This window comes from Macrobrachium nipponense, chromosome 36 (genome assembly GCF_015104395.2).
Source record: "Macrobrachium nipponense isolate FS-2020 chromosome 36, ASM1510439v2, whole genome shotgun sequence".
Classification (NCBI taxonomy): domain Eukaryota; kingdom Metazoa; phylum Arthropoda; class Malacostraca; order Decapoda; family Palaemonidae; genus Macrobrachium; species Macrobrachium nipponense.
In genome coordinates, this window is record NC_087220.1 from 55,709,254 (window position 1) to 55,726,413 (window position 17,160).

Genomic DNA, 17,160 nt, shown 5'->3' on the forward strand with positions numbered 1-17,160 from the left:
TTTTCCTCCTGTTACACCTTGCAATCCTTTTTATCTACTGTCAATTTCCGTTTCAGTGCTGAATGACCTTGTAGGTCCCAGCACTTGGCATTTGGCCTAAATTGTACTATATTCAAATCTATTTTACAATGGTTCTCATTAATTAGTATTTGGTAATTCTAAGGAAGAGGAGCTCATAGAGATATTGTTGTGTAATGAAATTTTTTGACCAAACTATTTAGAACTGCATCATAGCCTAGGTATAGGCCTACATCCTTTTTTACAATGTTAAGTTAAAAATATAAATTAACAGTATCTGTACAGAGCTCCTTTTTAGATTTAACATTATTTGATATGTAATACTGAAGTTAATTGTTAATTCTTTTTTCCAGGCCCGGTCCTTCTCCACTACTGCTGTGACCAAGCAGCTAGTGCAGGTAGGTACAGTAGTATTAGTATTTGTGTTCTTTGAATACAGTATATAGATAGATAGCTATCAATGTGGATTAAGAAGGTAGCCTTATAGTATATTGGTAAAGGCAAGGTTTAGGTTGAGTATCACATTTGGTCTTTTTTCACATCCAGCTGTTGACTATTGCAGCAATTCTGGGTAAAGCAACGCTGCAGTCTGCACATACCTGTGTTTTGTTTTACGCTTATCCTATGTACTGTAGATTTTTATTTAGAAAAAGTTCCATTTATAAGATGTTTCTGTTGTCATTATGCAATTTTTTCAGTTATTGCAGTTAGCACAGGTATTACAGTACTATTAGCCTTAGTGTACTCTGAAAACAATACAGTACGTATATTGATTGTGGTGAATGTGGATTAAGAAAGTGTGATGATAATATTGGTAGTTAGAAGTCAAGGGTTAGGTGTATCATTTTTGTTCTTATTCATATCCAATTAGTATTAGGTAGAGCAGCTGCTTTGATGAAAATAAAAACGGCAGTCAAGTATCCAGGCTCTATTAGACCATACACTTACATACGGTAGACTTGCATCTGGAAAAGTTCTTTGTTCATACACGAAACAAACCTTCGTCTTAACATTAGGATTTACTAGCGCCAAGCTGGAAACCCGGTAGAATTAAAACTTACCCACTTGTGAGATCCATCCAGGGACTAATTGGCATCTTATAACCAGGTCACGGGGCCGGGCATGTATACCCAGAATGCCCACGGCTACCTGTGACCCATCAGTTATTTTCCTACCGCCTTTAAGATAAGACGTGTTACTGTCTATCTCATTTAAAGCCGGTTTTTCAGTTTGCCCATTCTTTATCCATTTCATTTTTTATTTTTCATTCCTTTTCTTTCTCCAAGTGTGATCAGTGTGTGGTAAGAGTGTATACGTGGTATGATGGAGAATTTTGCCTCAACATCGGGATCGTCTACCGCTTCGAAGAGGAGACAAAGGAAATGCCCAGGAGTCAGTGGCTTTCCATGTTCTAGGTTCCTAACTTCGGTGTCGACGGATCCTCATCCAACGTGTAGTAGGTGCAGGGAAAACGTATGTACGGGTACTAATCCGTGTTCTGTTTGTCGCGGTTGGTCGGTGGAACAGTGGAAGAAGTTCTATGGGAAAAGCCAATATAAAAGGAAGGGGGTGACGCCATCTTTGGATGACCAATCCTTACCGGCTTCTTTTGTATCGGTAATAAACCAGGCTGCTCCATATGTTTCTTTCTCCACCTGCTTTTGAATTGTCTCATACCCCTTCGGTTTCTCCTAGCGTTCTGTATCGGAAACGTCAGGAGGGGCCTTGGGTAATTTTATGAATAATTTGCACACTCCTTTGTTCCCAGCAAGTAGGGGGGGGGGAGATCCGCCATCTTTGTTCCAGGCTCCTGCTACTCAAGCGCATAGGTTAGATGGTACGTGGTCAGCGCTATGGCCTACCCTGGCGTACCAACCTTGGATGGTCTGCTTGCGCATTATATGACGTCACGGTTCCAGCAGGGTCCGGCAGCGCTGAATGTTCCTCATCCCCCGGGCTTGCAATTTATGGGAATTAATGCCGCGGCTTCACCATCCCACTCAGTATTTACAGCGATGCAGAACGTGGGGAGGTAGTTTGGCAGCAAACGTGCGGTTGCCAGCAGAAACCTCTCAGTCTCTCCCTACGAGAGGGATGACGTCACAACATACGTCACACTCTGAGATGGCAGGCGTGATGACGTCACAGACCGATTCTCGGCCTTTTTCGCTGCACCCAGACGCTAATACGCCTTCTGACCCGTCAATGCAAACTGTAATGCAGAAATTACAGGATATAGAGGAGAGAATGAATAAGAGAGACAAAAAGAAAAAGTGTGATTCGCCTTCTTCGTCTTCTTCCTCTAGTTCGGCGTCATCGCTAAGTCCGATAACGTCACGGCGAGCGCCAGTCAAGCGTTGGAGGAGGATTCGGGAGTTCCTGGCGGATCCTCGGGCCAAGAGGAGAAGAATCAATTCTTCCTCTTCTTCGGACCAAGACTGTCATTTCCAAGTCAGCAAGAAGGTCGGAAAATCAGTGGCTATTAAGCACAAGGTTGGCAGACGAAGCCGTTCGCAAGAGTCCGAACAAGCGGGAGAGGTGACGGCCGGCGAGCTAGCGGCCGAGGCGGAGTTGCCAGTTCGGATCGCAAAAACTGCGATACCCTCTGGTAAAATCGACGTTGGCGGCGAAAGGTGCAGCAGAGGATGGAATGCAGGTCCCAGTTTCGCCCGTAAGGCCGTTCAAAATACGTACGAAGGACGATAAGGCTCCTATTAAAAGTACGAAAAATAGAGAGTTGGCAACCTCGGCGGATACGTTTGTGGAAGGCAGTGTCCGTCTGGATAGAAGGCCGAGGCCGGGCTCGCCGACGCTCGAAAACGATGCCAATGCTAATAGAGACGAACTTACCTCTGTCTTAAGGGAGCCTTCATCGTGGAGATCTAGACGAGATTCTCGCTCTAGATCCGTGAGCAGAGAAAGAGTGAGACGTTCTCGTTCCCCTGCTGACTATCTGGGATCGAGCCAACAGCGGCCAGCAAAGATCAAAGAGACCGCGGCCGTAGGGGCAGGCGGCCGTGGAATTCCGGGCCGTCTGTCAGAAGATAGAGGCGAGACAACATCCCTAGTGACGGAGAGTGGTACACTAGAGCGGAGGAAGGAGAAAACCAAGAGTTTCTGGCCCGTATGCAGAGGTTATTGATTTGATTCGTCAATTCAATAGCCTTCGGGAAGGAGAAAAACCAAGAGTTTCTGTCCTCGTATGCAGAGGTGTTATTGATTTGATTCGTCAATTCAATAGCCTTTCGGAGAAGACAGAAACACCGGCCAGTATGCTTCCTCCTGGAATTGACCTGGCGTTTGGACTAAAGAGGGATACCAAGGTGTCGTATGAATTGCCTTGTTCGAGTCATGCGGAATCGGTCTTGCAACACGTAAACGCAAAGATTGCAGGGAGGGATAATTCCTTAAGATCTAATAGATCATTTAAATTTATTCCCCCTCCAATGATAAACAAAGGAAATATTATATGACACCGAAGGTCCCTTTGCTGTCTAGACAAATGAACCCTAATGTTGTAAGGTTAAGGCCTGGATTAACCTTGGATCAGGTTAAAATGGAGTGCCCTTCGATGACGTACCAAGAGGCTGCTACGTTAGAAGCAACAGCTTCTTCTGTCTTTCAGGCTGAGTCCTGGTTAGACCTTTGGTCAACAGCAGTGGCGAAAATTGCATCCTCGGAAGCAACAAGGAAAGCAGTGGATGAACCATTGTTCATTAGATTACTACAGTCAGGGTCCAAGGCGATTGCGTACCTGACAAACGTAAGTGCCAATGTTTGGGCAAATATCCTGCTAATGAGGAGAGATGCAGCATTGGCTAGACTAAGCCGCAATGTGGATTTGGATTCCTGTTAGCAATGAGGAATGGGGATATCTTGGAATCGCAACTACTGTTGCCAGAGGTCATACTGGAAGAGGCGATAGATAGAAGAAGGATGGACACTAACGATAGGTTGGTGCAACAGGCAGTTAGGAAAACGTTTCTAACAGCCAAACTACTCCTTTGGAGGGAAGACAACAGCAGATGTCTCGAAAGAAGACAGTGAGACATAGCATCCCTAATAGAGTCACAAGACCCTCTTCCCCAAAGAGGATAACTCATCGGCCCTTTCACAATAGAAACAACAGAGGAAGGGGCAATAGGGGAAGAGGGAGAGGCTCAAGAAGATAGGATGGGCGCCTCCCATCACTCGGCCACACCAGTGGGGGGTTGCCTGGCAAATCACTGGAAGGTGTGGCAGGAACTAGGGGCAGAGCAGTGGGTGGTGGATGTTCTCAGGATCGGGTATTTGATTCCGTTCGAGGTAACCCCGCCCCTGACAGATCAACCATTACCCCACGTCACTTATGCCCACAAATCTCAGAAGGCCACTATTCTGCAGGACGAAGTGAAGAAGATGATGGAAAAAGGAGCTGTGCAACAAGTATGCAGTCCGACAAAAGGCTTCTACAGCAGGATTTTCCTGGTACCCAAAGCCAACGGGGAGTGGAGGACAGTAATAGACCTGTCAACGCTGAATCTGTTTATAAGGAAAAACCAGTTTCAAGATGGAAACTCCGAAAACGGTTCTACAAGCAGTCAGAATCGGAGACTTTATGCTGACAGTCGATTTAAAGGACGCATATTTTCAGATACCAGTCCATCAGTCTTCAAGGAAATTTCTCCGCTTCAGTCTTGCAGGGAAAGCTTTCGAATTCAAGGTCCTGTGCTTCGGATTGACAAGATCTCCTCAAGTTTTTACAAGAGTGTTCACCCTCGTGTCGGCGTGGGCGCATGCTCAGGGGATCAGGCTAATAAGATATCTGGACGATTGGCTGGTGATAGCAAAGTCCAGGGAGAAATTACTCAGGGACAGGGCGGCCCTCCTGCAGCTTTGTCACAGCCTAGGTATTGTGGTGAATCAGCAGAAGTCGCAGCTGGATCCAAGTCAACGTTTGGAATATCTGGGAATGGTGATAGACACAACACAAGCCAAAGTATTCCCGACAGACCAAAGAGTAGAGAAATGCAAACAAGTGGTGAATGCCTTTCTCGGAAAGCAGACACAGCCAGCAAGACAGTGGCAGGTGGTGCTGGGAATCCTAACCTCCCTGGAGAAGCTAGTACCCAACAAGGAAGGGCTACCACCTTTGGTCCCATACAATGGGCAGGAGTGAAGGAGTTTTGGTCACCAACAGTAGATCACCCGTACGAGCAAATTTCCCTTGTCGGCAGAAGTGAGGAAAGACTTGCTGTGGTGGGTGGACGACGACAATCTGACAGTGGGTGTCCCCCTTCAACAATCCTCCCCAGACCTCTTGCTGTTCTCGGATGCGTCACTAGAAGGCTGGGGAGCCCATATGGAGGAGTTGATGGTGTCAGCAAAAATGGAGTTGCAAGGACAGAGAACTCCATATAAACGTGCTGGAGTTGAAAGCAGCTTTCCTGGCTCTACAAGAATTCAGGGAGAGAGTAAAGGGACACTCAGTGGTATTGATGTCAGACAACACCACAGTAGTAGCTTATATAAACAAGCAAGGAGGCCTAGTTTCTCGGCAGTTACATGTGATGACAGTTCAACTTCACCAGTGGGCTATAGAGAACCTGGTAGACATCAAGGCCAGGTATATTCTGGGAAAAAGAAACAATCAGTGGCCGACAAGTGAGCCGCAGGGATCAGATTCTGGGAACGGAGTGGTCCCTACACCAACAGGTAGTGGACAGGATGCTCATGTTGTGGGAAGGACCGATCATAGACCTATTCGCAACCAGGTACAACAAAAAGTTGGAAGTGTATTGTTCAGTAGTCCCGGACGCAGAGGCAGTAGCAGAAGATGCGCTACAACACCCCTGGGACAATCTGGACGTGTACGCATTTCCTCCATTTTGTCTAATCCGTCAGGTTCTGAACAGGGTAATGCGGTCTCAGAACCTCAAGATGACCCTGGTAGCCCCGTTATGGCCGAAAGCAGTGTGGTTTCCAGACCTACTGGAACTCCTAGTAGATGTGCCAAGAGAGTTACCTCCATGGAGCAACCTTCTGTGTCAGCCTCACGTGGAGAGGTACCACCAGTCGGTGAAGTCCCTATCGCTTCACGGGTGGAGACTGTCAAGTATCTCCTCCGAGAGCGAGGGTTTGGCGCAGAAAGCAGCAACTCAGATGGCAGGTTTAATATCAGAAAATCATCTGCGACAGTATACCAAGGAAAGTGGGTCAGCATACTGTGATTGGTGTCGTAGAGGGAACGTGTCTCCACTCGGTACCACTATTCAGCAGTTAGCAGACTTTCTGATATATCTCAGAACAGAAAAACATATGTCTGTATCTGCAGTGAAGGGGTACAGGGCTGCTCTAGCCTCAGTCTTACGAATGAAAGGAGTGGACATATCGTCTTCATGGGAGTTGGCCATGCTGATGAGGAGCTTTGAACAGTCATGCCACCAAAGGAGCTAAAAGCCCCAGATTGGGATCTGACCAAGGTACTGAGTAGTCTGACAAAACCCCCCTACGAACCACTAATGCAGTCCACGGATAGGAGCCTGACCCTGAAGACAGTCTTCTTATTGGCCCTGGCTTCAACCAAAAGGGTGGGGGAGCTACATGGCCTCTCATATCTCATAAAGCACTCGAGAGGTTGGAGATCAATGGTGTGTGAGTTTGTCCCAGAATTCGTGGCAAAGACCCAAAATCCAACAATAGTAGACGGCAGATTCGACTCCTTTACCATACCTTCCTTAGCAGACTTTGTAGACAACGACAAAGCTGAGATGCTCCTGTGCCCCGTCAGGGCACTAAGGGAGTACTTAAAGAGAACAAGGCACCTCAGGCCGGGGTGCCAGAGGTTGTTCGTAAGTACAGGACGGAACAAGAAGGAAGTGTCCAAGAATACAATATCATTTTGGCTAAGGGAGACGATCAGAGATGCTTATACTGCAGAAGACAGAGGGTCAGATAGCCAGGTGGGAGCTAGAGCTCATGACATCAGGGGTGTGAGTGCTTCCCTGGCATTTAAGAAGAACATGTCTGTGGATAAATTCTGAAAGCTGGCGTGTGGAAGCGCCAAACAACTTTCACCTCATTTTATTTGAAAGATGTTGCCCATAGATCCTTGGACACCTTTTCCTTGGGTCCAGTGGTGGCGGCCCAACAAGTGATATAGTTCATCCAGTGCCCCTGGCTGGTCAGTTTGCATCTAGTCTAAGATGAAGGTATGAAAGTAGAATGAATGGGATGACTGGTCTTTTTTCTTTACTACTTTCTCCTACTCCTTTAACTACGGGCAATATGAAGGAGAGTACCGTCATGTGCTGGAACGGACTAGATGCAGGTGAGATGGTTAGCCATACTGTGAAGCTATCTTAGCTGATGATATACTTTTCAGTAGCAACACACCCCTCTGGATAATAAGGAAAAGAGGGGTGAAGGTGGATCCAGTCGCAAGGGACAAGAGTAAACAGTAGAATGGTATCTACACCCAGTGGGAGGAAACCAATAGATCCGCTTATATCTTTGGTCCTAGGTTCATTGTCCATTCTCTTAGAATTTCCCTATATATTCGGAAATGGATAAGGTGGCAAACTCCCAGTCAGTTGTAGAGACTTACCTCCCTCCAATAGTAAGTCTATCCTAATGTTAAGACCGAAGGTTTGTTTCGTGTATGAACAAATACCAAATTTGTAACTAATTTGTATTTTTCATAACTAACAAAACCTGAGGTCTTAACAGTTAAAGGCCCACCTCTCGAACCACCCCTCTAGCAGTCTAAACTGGGTTAGAAATATAACTGATGGGTCACAGGTAGCCGTGGGCATTCTGGGTATACATGCCCGTGACCTGGTATAGATGCCATTAGTCCCTGGATCTCACAAGTGTAATTTTGAATTCTACCGGTTTCCAGCTTGGCGCTAGTAAATCCTAATGTTAAGACCTCAGGTTTGTTAGTTATGAAAAATACAAATTAGTTACAAATTTGGTATTTTTCCAAAAAGTGATAATTTCTGTTGTCATTGTGCATTTAATTTTTTTGTTCGTTATAGAAGGCCTAGTAAGGAATTTGTTCTGCAGTAATTTGCTCCGTTTTTTTTTTTTTTTTTATCAAAGATTTAGTGTATAGATCATTAAAAACCTTTATATTATGAATAATTTTGTTAATTTCTTTAAGACTAAAACACATGGGAGAGCTATTTCTAAGATGAGACAGCAAAGAATGAATTAAATAGTTATTGTTGGAAACAATTTAGATGTGCGTGGTGCTGCCATCCAAGTTAAATATAATGCTGTGAGAACAGTGAGTACAGGCATTCCCTGGTTATCGATGATCTGGTTTTACGTGGCTTGTCCAGCGATGACAATAACTTAACAGGAACGGAGATAAGGGTAGATGAAATGCATCCACTGCCTGGTCAAGTTTTACTTTTAATTAATTTTTACTGGAATTTGGGATAATTGGATAATTTTTGTGGGGCCAAACGATTCCTTTTTTCTTTACTATGGAAGTTTATTGATTTAACTAATGTGTAAGGCCCTGAAACTGACCTGTGTTTTCATAAAGCTTTGAGAGTAGCATTCATGATAGTTGAATGTCTCAGGATTTGGGGTAAATTGTATTAACTTGTAAATTGTACTGCAATCTAGCTTATGATCAAATTTCTACATACCTTGTTGGATTATTTAATGATTTGGTTGATGTTAGTTCTGTGTAACATTAGTATATTTTTTGAGAAAAGAAAAGTCCTTATTCTAGAGGATATTTTACAAAGCAGTTTATTTTATATAGTACCTGTTTATTTTCAGCCACCAGTTCAGGTCTTTGGTCTTGAAGGTCGATATGCTACAGCACTCTACTCTGCTGCCAAGAAGAAGAATTCTCTTGATGCTGTCGACAAAGATTTCAAGGAACTTTCAGTAAGTACATTTCATGTTGGAGTACTTTGTTAGTTAGTTTTGGGGAAGCCAAGTGTTTCAAATTAGTGTTCTGTGTAGGTTGTAGTGGATGAAGGTAACTGGATTACCATGTTGAAAGCCAGTTTTCTTCTCAAGGAAGGTTCTGGAATGCATTTACATAGAAATACTGTTTTGTTGTCACAACTAACCTATACCAGTTGGAACTGTAAGAAGGTATGATGAAGGTATGACTAGTTTGCTGGTGAGAAACTACAGTTTTAGTACCCCAGATATCGGGTAACCCAGGTAGCTTGTCATTGGCCTCAGGCTGATTGGTATACTGAACTTCTGGTTGATGCATTAAGAGGTATCCCTTTTGTCCACTTCTCTTTTAGCCATATATTTTGAGATAACCTTTACTATCAGTATGTATTGTGGACATACTGTGAAGCCTGTTGCTCTGCCTTGAGCCAGGTCTTTTTGATGGGAGAGCATGGGCTTATCATCCTTTGTAGGGTTGTCCTCCATTCTTATAAGCTTGGAACATTTTGCCCACATTTTTGACTCCATCCTCCAGGTTGGAAAGTGACTTGGGTCAAGATCTCCCCCTCAAGACAAGACTTTTTCAGAGAAATTGTCTTGTCAAAGCTGATTGACAAGTTGCAGGGCTCTTTGTATCTATTTTTGCTCCTGGAAAGCTTGTGGGGAGGACTGTTGTCCATTCTGGGTGAGAACTCAAAAGGCCACGGGTTTTAATGTGGCATTTAAACAAAATTCAGTATAGCGGTAAAGTTACAAATACTCCCATCATTTCAGTTGACTGATATACAAAGATTCCCATCATTTCGGTTGGCCGGTTTACAAATATTCCCATAATTTCTGTTGGCCTTTCAAGTTGAACCTCTAATGTAGATGAGTATGTTAATGTATAGTTTGGATGATACAGTATATATTCGTTCATAATTGTCATAAAATGATTACTGTATGTAGAGGGAATTTTTTTTAGCCATAAATTTAGTGTAGACCAAAGACTTGGCGTCAGTAAGTGTAGTTTTTACATAATGTTTTTGTCACCTAGTAGTAGTGGATAATATAACAAGGTTTGACATTCCCCCCTCTCCCCTTTCAAGAGTTTAGATTGCATAGGGGATTTTCTATTGAAATTGAATAAGAGTAAATCAAAGTGATCTTTTAATGCAAGAGTTGGACCATTGCTCCTTGGTAATACTGTACTGTAATGAATTTGAGTGTTTTGATGACATGGAAACTCTTTATTTCAGGCCCTCTTGAAGACAGATGGCCAGCTGAAGGAATTTTTGTTAAATCCACTCCTCAGCAAAGATTTGAAAAAGCAGGCCGTTGAATCAGTTCTTGCCAAGAAGAAGGCCAGTCCACTTACAGTCAACCTTTTCGGTGAGTCTCTCTCTCTCTCTCTCTCTCTCTCTCTCTCTCTCTCTCTCTCTCTCTCTCTCGTCTCTCTCTCTCTCTCTCTTTCTCTCTCTCCCTCCTTCTCATTCTCTTCTCTCTCTCTCTCTCTCATAGTAGTTAGGGAGTCTGTTAAGGAGATGTCCCATAAAAGAATTTTCTCGACCTTCCACGCGAAGTTGAAAGTACCGTATATACTCGCGTATCATGCAACTTTTGAATCCCTAATTTTGGAGCTAATTTTAAGGGGGTCACATCTTACATGAGATATAAAATTTGAGTATGTAATAATCATATATTAGTATCATATGATGAAATACAAACATAATAGATATGCATCTTTTCCATGGGTATTTTAGAAAGTTTTGTTTTACTTCACTGCATCCAATATTATTACAGTGGTACTTCGAGATACGAAATTAATCCATTCCGAGGCGGCCTTCGTATCATGAGCTTTTCGTATCTTGAACCGCATTTTACATGTAAAATACGTAATCCGTTCCAAGCCCTTAAAAACACCCCAGTAAATTATATTTCCAGGCCTACAACACATGTTCTGGAGTTACGACGCTGATCCGACGGAAGAAATATGACTCCAAAAAGGCAAAATATTGTACATACTACTTGAGTAATATTCAACTGCATGTAATGTTCAACCCCATTTTTACTGCATATATTAGGACTTTAGCATATGTCCCTTAGCAATAAGCCTAGCCTATGTTAGCAGTTGCTACTGTAGCCTAGTCTATGATTCTGACATCTAAACCTAAGAAGCTAAAAGCTTAGAATATGCCAATAAAATGTATAAATAATCAGTATGTACTCATTTCAAATAATTATTAAATAATCATTAACTATAATACACAAACAAACAAAAAAACCTTCCAATCGTTTCTTTACATTCAGCTCCTACGAGTACTGAATGATCGCCAATCAGCTAAGTATATATCTGCCAGGGAAGTTGAATGTATAAAAATGATATTGTCATGATACAATAAAGTTTTATACATACTTACCTGGCAGATATATACTATTAAATGGCCCACCCAGCCTCCCCTCAGGAGACAGGTGGAAGAGAAAATCTGTCTTAGAAAATGGGATGGTTCCTATTCCTGCCACCCAGCGGCAGGGGCTTTAGATCACCTGACCTACCTGTAGCGTGTACCGCGAAATTCTAATTTCTTTCGGGGACGACGGAGTCTATAGCTAAGTATATATCTGCCAGGTAAGTATGTATAAAACTTTATTGTATCATGACAATATCATTTTAATCAAAACTTCAGATCTTGATAGAACACATTTTATTGTTGTTTTCACGCCGATAAAAGATAAGTATCTTAACAGTAAAGTTTGTACTACAATGAAATAAAGTGAAAATAGCGAAGGGAATCACGTAATATTTTTACACAATAAACATGCCCACAATGCAATCTGTTAATGAAAAAAATACTTAAGTTCACGAGACGTATTAAATTTATATTTTGACTTAAAAACACATCGTATGAGACAAATTACCTTGTCTCATATAAGTAGAGTATATCTAGATATTTCACGCTAACTAGAAGAAAGGCAATTCGCTCCGAAATGAGTTAAATCAGCTGATTTCCAAACCAAAACACTGACTGCTTTGTTAATATTTTATGATGCAATAATATGAGAATACATACAATAGTATTGGATACTGTAATGTATAAATTTTTAAAAGAATCAGAAAAGATGCATATTCACAGTGCATTTATTTCATAAATATACGTAGCCATCAGCAGCCTGACGTCGCTCAATTAGGTGTGCCAATGTCGGTCCGAATCTGGTTCCCATTTCGCGTCTTACTTCTTTTTTTTCTCCTCACTGATATGTCACAGTCAGAATGCATTGAAACTCCCAAAATTGGCTTTTGTTAATAAATTACTAAATTATATCATATATTTAATATACAGTATACTGAAGGCTAGGCTACTGTATTCGTATATATACGATATATGTATACCCTGATATCATCATCATCGTATAGGCGAGGCTAACTTGTTAAATGTTATTCAATTTCTCTTTGTACTGAATCATCATAAGCCAGTGTGCATTGAACCTAGAGAATTAGCTGAAATTAATCATTAGTATGCCATATATGTATAAATTATGCTGTGTAGTGTAGGCTAGGCTACCCTATATGTAAAGATGGTACTGAATACCCTAGTGTAGGCTACGCTAGCATAATATTCTTATGGTAAATTAACATGGACCGACTTGCGTCCAAATTGATTTATGACTGGTTCTTCGTAACCAATTGTGGTAGTAAGTCGACTACTATCTGTAATGTAATACGTAATATATCAGTCCTATTCTCATTAACGTCATTTGTAACATAGCTATGGTAATTTATTACTATCGTACAATGGTTGAAATGCAAGCAAAAAGGCTGTTTTTATCGAGTTGGTTGTTCACAGCAAATCGTTTGTTTCTGGCTGTATGCATTTACCAAACAAGTATGTTATTACTACCGATATTTTTTGCATTCTCTTTTACTTTTTTAAACTTAACTAGAAGATGGGATAGATTAAGAGATGGAGGAAAATGGGTTAGCCTAACTAAAAAATGGAATAGATTAAGAGGAGGAAAAGAGGTTAGCCTGTTGTTAAATTTTGGTCTCGTAAATTTAACTTGCATGATATGTGAGATACGTGATAAAATAATTTTTTTTTTGAGGGTGAAAATTTGGGGGTCACATGATAAGCGAGATCACGTGTTATGTGAGTATATACGGTAAATATTTCCTACCCTGTACTGGGCATCTTTACCAAGACTTTTCCAAAGTATATTTATATTTTTTCTAATGTTTTAAATTTTATTTTGTAAAATATAATTACAGCTCACACAGTACGATAACAGATGAGTATATTTGTCAAATATATGTGACATCCTTGAGTGTGGATGGTGGACAACATTTGCCTTTGGCATCTCAAGGCAAACCGAGTCTCTCTCCTGTACCAGTTAGCTGTTATAATTGCCATATAAGTTTTCATGTGTCATTTATTGCCCATGGAAGTAATCTAAACACTCCCTACAAAATTCGTTGAAACTGTGTGGTGCAAAATGTTGATCGTCAGAGGACGATACCTGGAATTTACCTTAATGCTATAAGTAAATATCATTTAATGATCCCTGCTTATGAAGGGTTAAGCATACTGGCCAGCCAGTTGAAGAAAAGTCTGTTAAAAAGTGTCTGAAGTAGGGTGAGTGAGAGATAAGGCATTGAATATTGTCAGAAGTGATTGTGGAGCCAATTAACAAAGGCACCATGTAATAAGGTGATGAGGAATAAAGTGTGACCGTAACAACACCAAACCTATCCAGAATATGGTTTCATGTCAATAAGATTATTCATTGCATAGATACCCCTATGTTCTCTGGCCCAGTGAGAGGCTAAGAAAAATCATTTGTCAGTAACTACTCAAGATTGGTTGAGAGACCAATGTTACTCAGGAGTCATCTACAGCTTGTGTAGCCCCTATGTCACCTGAACCTTGTCCTCTAGTATCAGCTCCCATGGATTCACGCCTGATTCTCCACATTTAATGGAATTAAGTGGGCATAACAGAGAGAGAGAAAAAATTATAACGGTTACTTTAGGTCTGTACCACTCGATATAATACAAACATTGACAGTAACAAAGAAAGTGTTGATTATGATCTGGTATTACAAGTTTGAGTAAGCGTCATGACCAAATAGTGGTGAAAAGATTATAGTACATATTATGAGTGAGGAAATGGCTTGGGAAATTTGTTTGCTAATGGTGGTTAACAATATAAATGTTCTAAAAGCTTGAGATGGTGGCTTGTAAGGGGAAGGATAAGGAACAGTTAATTGGAAATAAGTCAGTTTGTGAGTAACAACACAAGCAAGACCTGTAGGGAGGAACAGGAAATAATAGAGGGAGAGTAGATTGAACATGTTTTCTAAATATATGTGCTTTCTCCACATTCTTAAGCTTATTCACAGCTGAAACAAACAAATTTATTTTAGATCACCCTGATGCAAAAAGATTTTGTTTTTATTCATCCGTGTACATAATTCTCTTTTTTGATAAGATTGAGAACTTTGGCAGGACTGCCAACAAGCATTACTTTAGCATCTTGGGGTCCATTTTTATATATACTATATGGGAAAAAAAGTAAATGAACTGATTTTTTTAACACTTCTTAATGTCATGTATATACTAGAACTTGACTCAGTGGTTTGTATTAGAGCTGAAGGAACATGGACATATGTAGTGATTATGCTGTTGTTTAGGCAGATGGCATACCACAAGTGAATTTAGAATGAAGTTCCATTTTCGTTACATTTTATTATTTCATTACATTGTTAATATTTGATATATTTCAACATTGTAAAACTGATACCCTCCATCTGGATAATGTATACCAAGGCCCAAGTGTACAGCCTCAGTTTATTATGTTTTGCACAATACTGATTTGCTGTCCGTGTAGGTTTGTGTAGCCATCAGCACTGTACTAGATTCTTTCAAGTTTGCCAAATAGCTTAACATATTTCTTTATTCTATGATGTGTTGTTGCCAGGTGCTCTTGCGGAGAATGGACGTCTAACAAATGTTGAAGGTATCATCAGTGCTTTTGGCATTATTATGGCAGCAGTTCGAGGTGAAGTCATTTGTGAAGTAACAACAGCTAAGGTAAAGAAATTATATTTAAACATGAGTTTTTTAAGGTTTCGTAGTTAGGAGTAGAATGTATTTTAAGGGGGTCTAATAAAAAGCACTCGAATGTAAGAATATGGGCTACCTTGTTGTGTTTGCTTTTAAATATGTACAGTAGTTTGAAAAGTGTCAGTAGGGGAAGATGGTGTATGTTAAATGTATTACCATAATTTTTTATGGAAAACAAAAGGACTTTATATTGTAATCTAGCTCAGTGCTGTATGATATATCCCCACTTCGCATGGCCATTTTATCCACCATTTGGTCAGTACGATTATATACATATCCCCTTTTAGACTTCTATGAATCATAGTAATTTCAGACACCTGTTCATGTATTCTTTTAGCGTTGGTTTTATCTCCTGTCAATCTGCCCCACATTAGTTACCACATACAGTTGCTTCTTGTAGTACAGTGTCGAGGTATTGAAGTTCTTTGAAGCATTCCTTTGCTCTTGGCTGTGTTTTTGTTGATTACCCCCAAAATGCTAAAATCTTTTGGAATCAGATACTCTCAAGTATTGTTTATTCTCTCACATCCAATTGGTACATGAATTGGGTTCCATTGTTCCTTCTTAGAGAAACATGACTGCAGATGATATTTACCTCATTATTTTGAACTCATTAAGCTGTAAAAGTTTAAAATACTTTTTTATTTACTTCAAAGATGAAGGTCATAATAATCAGTGTGTTTGTGAAGTCTGTATAAAGTAAAGGTCAGAATATGCTGTTTAGCTACAGGTTTTTAGGATTCTATGAAAAAGAACTTTGATACTAGTTCAGTTTTTGTTAAAGTTCTGTAGCACATTTTCTCGGCATTTGTGTGTTATGGTGGCGTCAGGACATTTATGTCATTCAATTTGTTATTGTGCCCAATAGTCTAGGTCTTGAATGAAGGGGGTTCTCTTGCAGCTTTTAGTACTGATATTTTTAAATTAATTATTGTTGTTAAGCAAGTTTCATATTACCTCCCAAAAGCATTAAAGGATAGGTTTAAAGGTCTGCAAGATTTTAATGGATATATTGAGTGATAGAAAATACGATGAAAATAGTATTAACTTTAGTTTGGTATGATAACAGTAATGTTAGGTTTAGTTTGGTTATTGTAGATTTAATCATTTAGGTTATGAAGACAGGAGTGCATGATATGTATAAATTTGGATCTCTTATATCTTAATAATAGTTAAGCTGTATGCTTAATTTGATTTTTCTGCAGTCCTCATTGCTGCTGTTCTTGTGAATTACTTACCTAAGTTTCCAACTTTATTTTTGTCAAATGCAGCAGGAATATTTCCTTGTTTTTACAGCCCCTTGATGCAGCCATGCTTAAGGAATTGGAGGCCTCTCTCAAAGCTTTCCTGAAGAAGGGAGAGTCCTTGCAACTCACACAGAAAGTGGACCCCACTATTCTTGGGGGTATGGTTGTGTCCATTGGTGATAAGTATATCGACATGTCAATGGCCTCCAAGATCAAGAAGTACACTGGTCTGCTTCAAGAAGCAGTTTAAATGATACACAGATGATGTATAGTAATTTATATGTAAGCAAGTCTTCACCTTATCCACGTAATATGTGGTAATTTTTTTTTATTGGTTTGCATTCCAAGTAACCGTAGTAAGGTTTAAGGATGTAGCCAGCGAATTACGGTACTTTTGGTTCTTACCATTCATTTCAATGGAGTTGTACAAAAGAGATAATTGTGTAAAATAAAATGTTTATATAGATTTGAATGTCATTTACCGATGAAATAATATTATTTTTAGGATGGTTGGTATATCAAGTGTGTTTGTTATATGACAACTTAAGGAACTGATCATCTTGAGCTCATGACCAATAGGTAAGGACAGTGTTAAGGTGTTCAAATGTCAGTCTGTTGCTGTTTCATTTAAAAAAAAATTGTTAAAAAAAAAATCGGTTAACCCTCTTACGCCGGAGCCCTAAAAATCAAAACCTCTCCCGTATGCCGGGCCTGGTTTGGAGTGAGCGCGGAAGTGGAAAAAATAAATTTTTCAAAAAATTACAGCGCGCGTACTTTTGAAGATTAAGAGTTCATTTTTGGCTCCTTTTTTTGTCATTGCCTGAAGTTTAGAATGCAACCATCAGAAATGAAAAATAATATCATTATCATATGTAAATAATGCGATAT

At 40.4% G+C, this 17,160-nt stretch overlaps 1 protein-coding gene across 1 annotated transcript; it reads left to right on the top strand.

Annotated features, from left to right (window-relative positions):
• Positions 1 to 332: 332 nt before the first annotated feature.
• Positions 333 to 16,738, top strand: LOC135203682 (ATP synthase subunit O, mitochondrial-like; the record flags this gene model as incomplete). Its single annotated transcript, XM_064233580.1, has 5 exons — positions 333 to 416; positions 8,794 to 8,904; positions 10,164 to 10,296; positions 14,880 to 14,992; positions 16,322 to 16,738. Coding segments are annotated over 5 exons (642 nt in total), but the record flags the coding sequence as incomplete, so codon positions are not given.
• Positions 16,739 to 17,160: the final 422 nt, after the last annotated feature.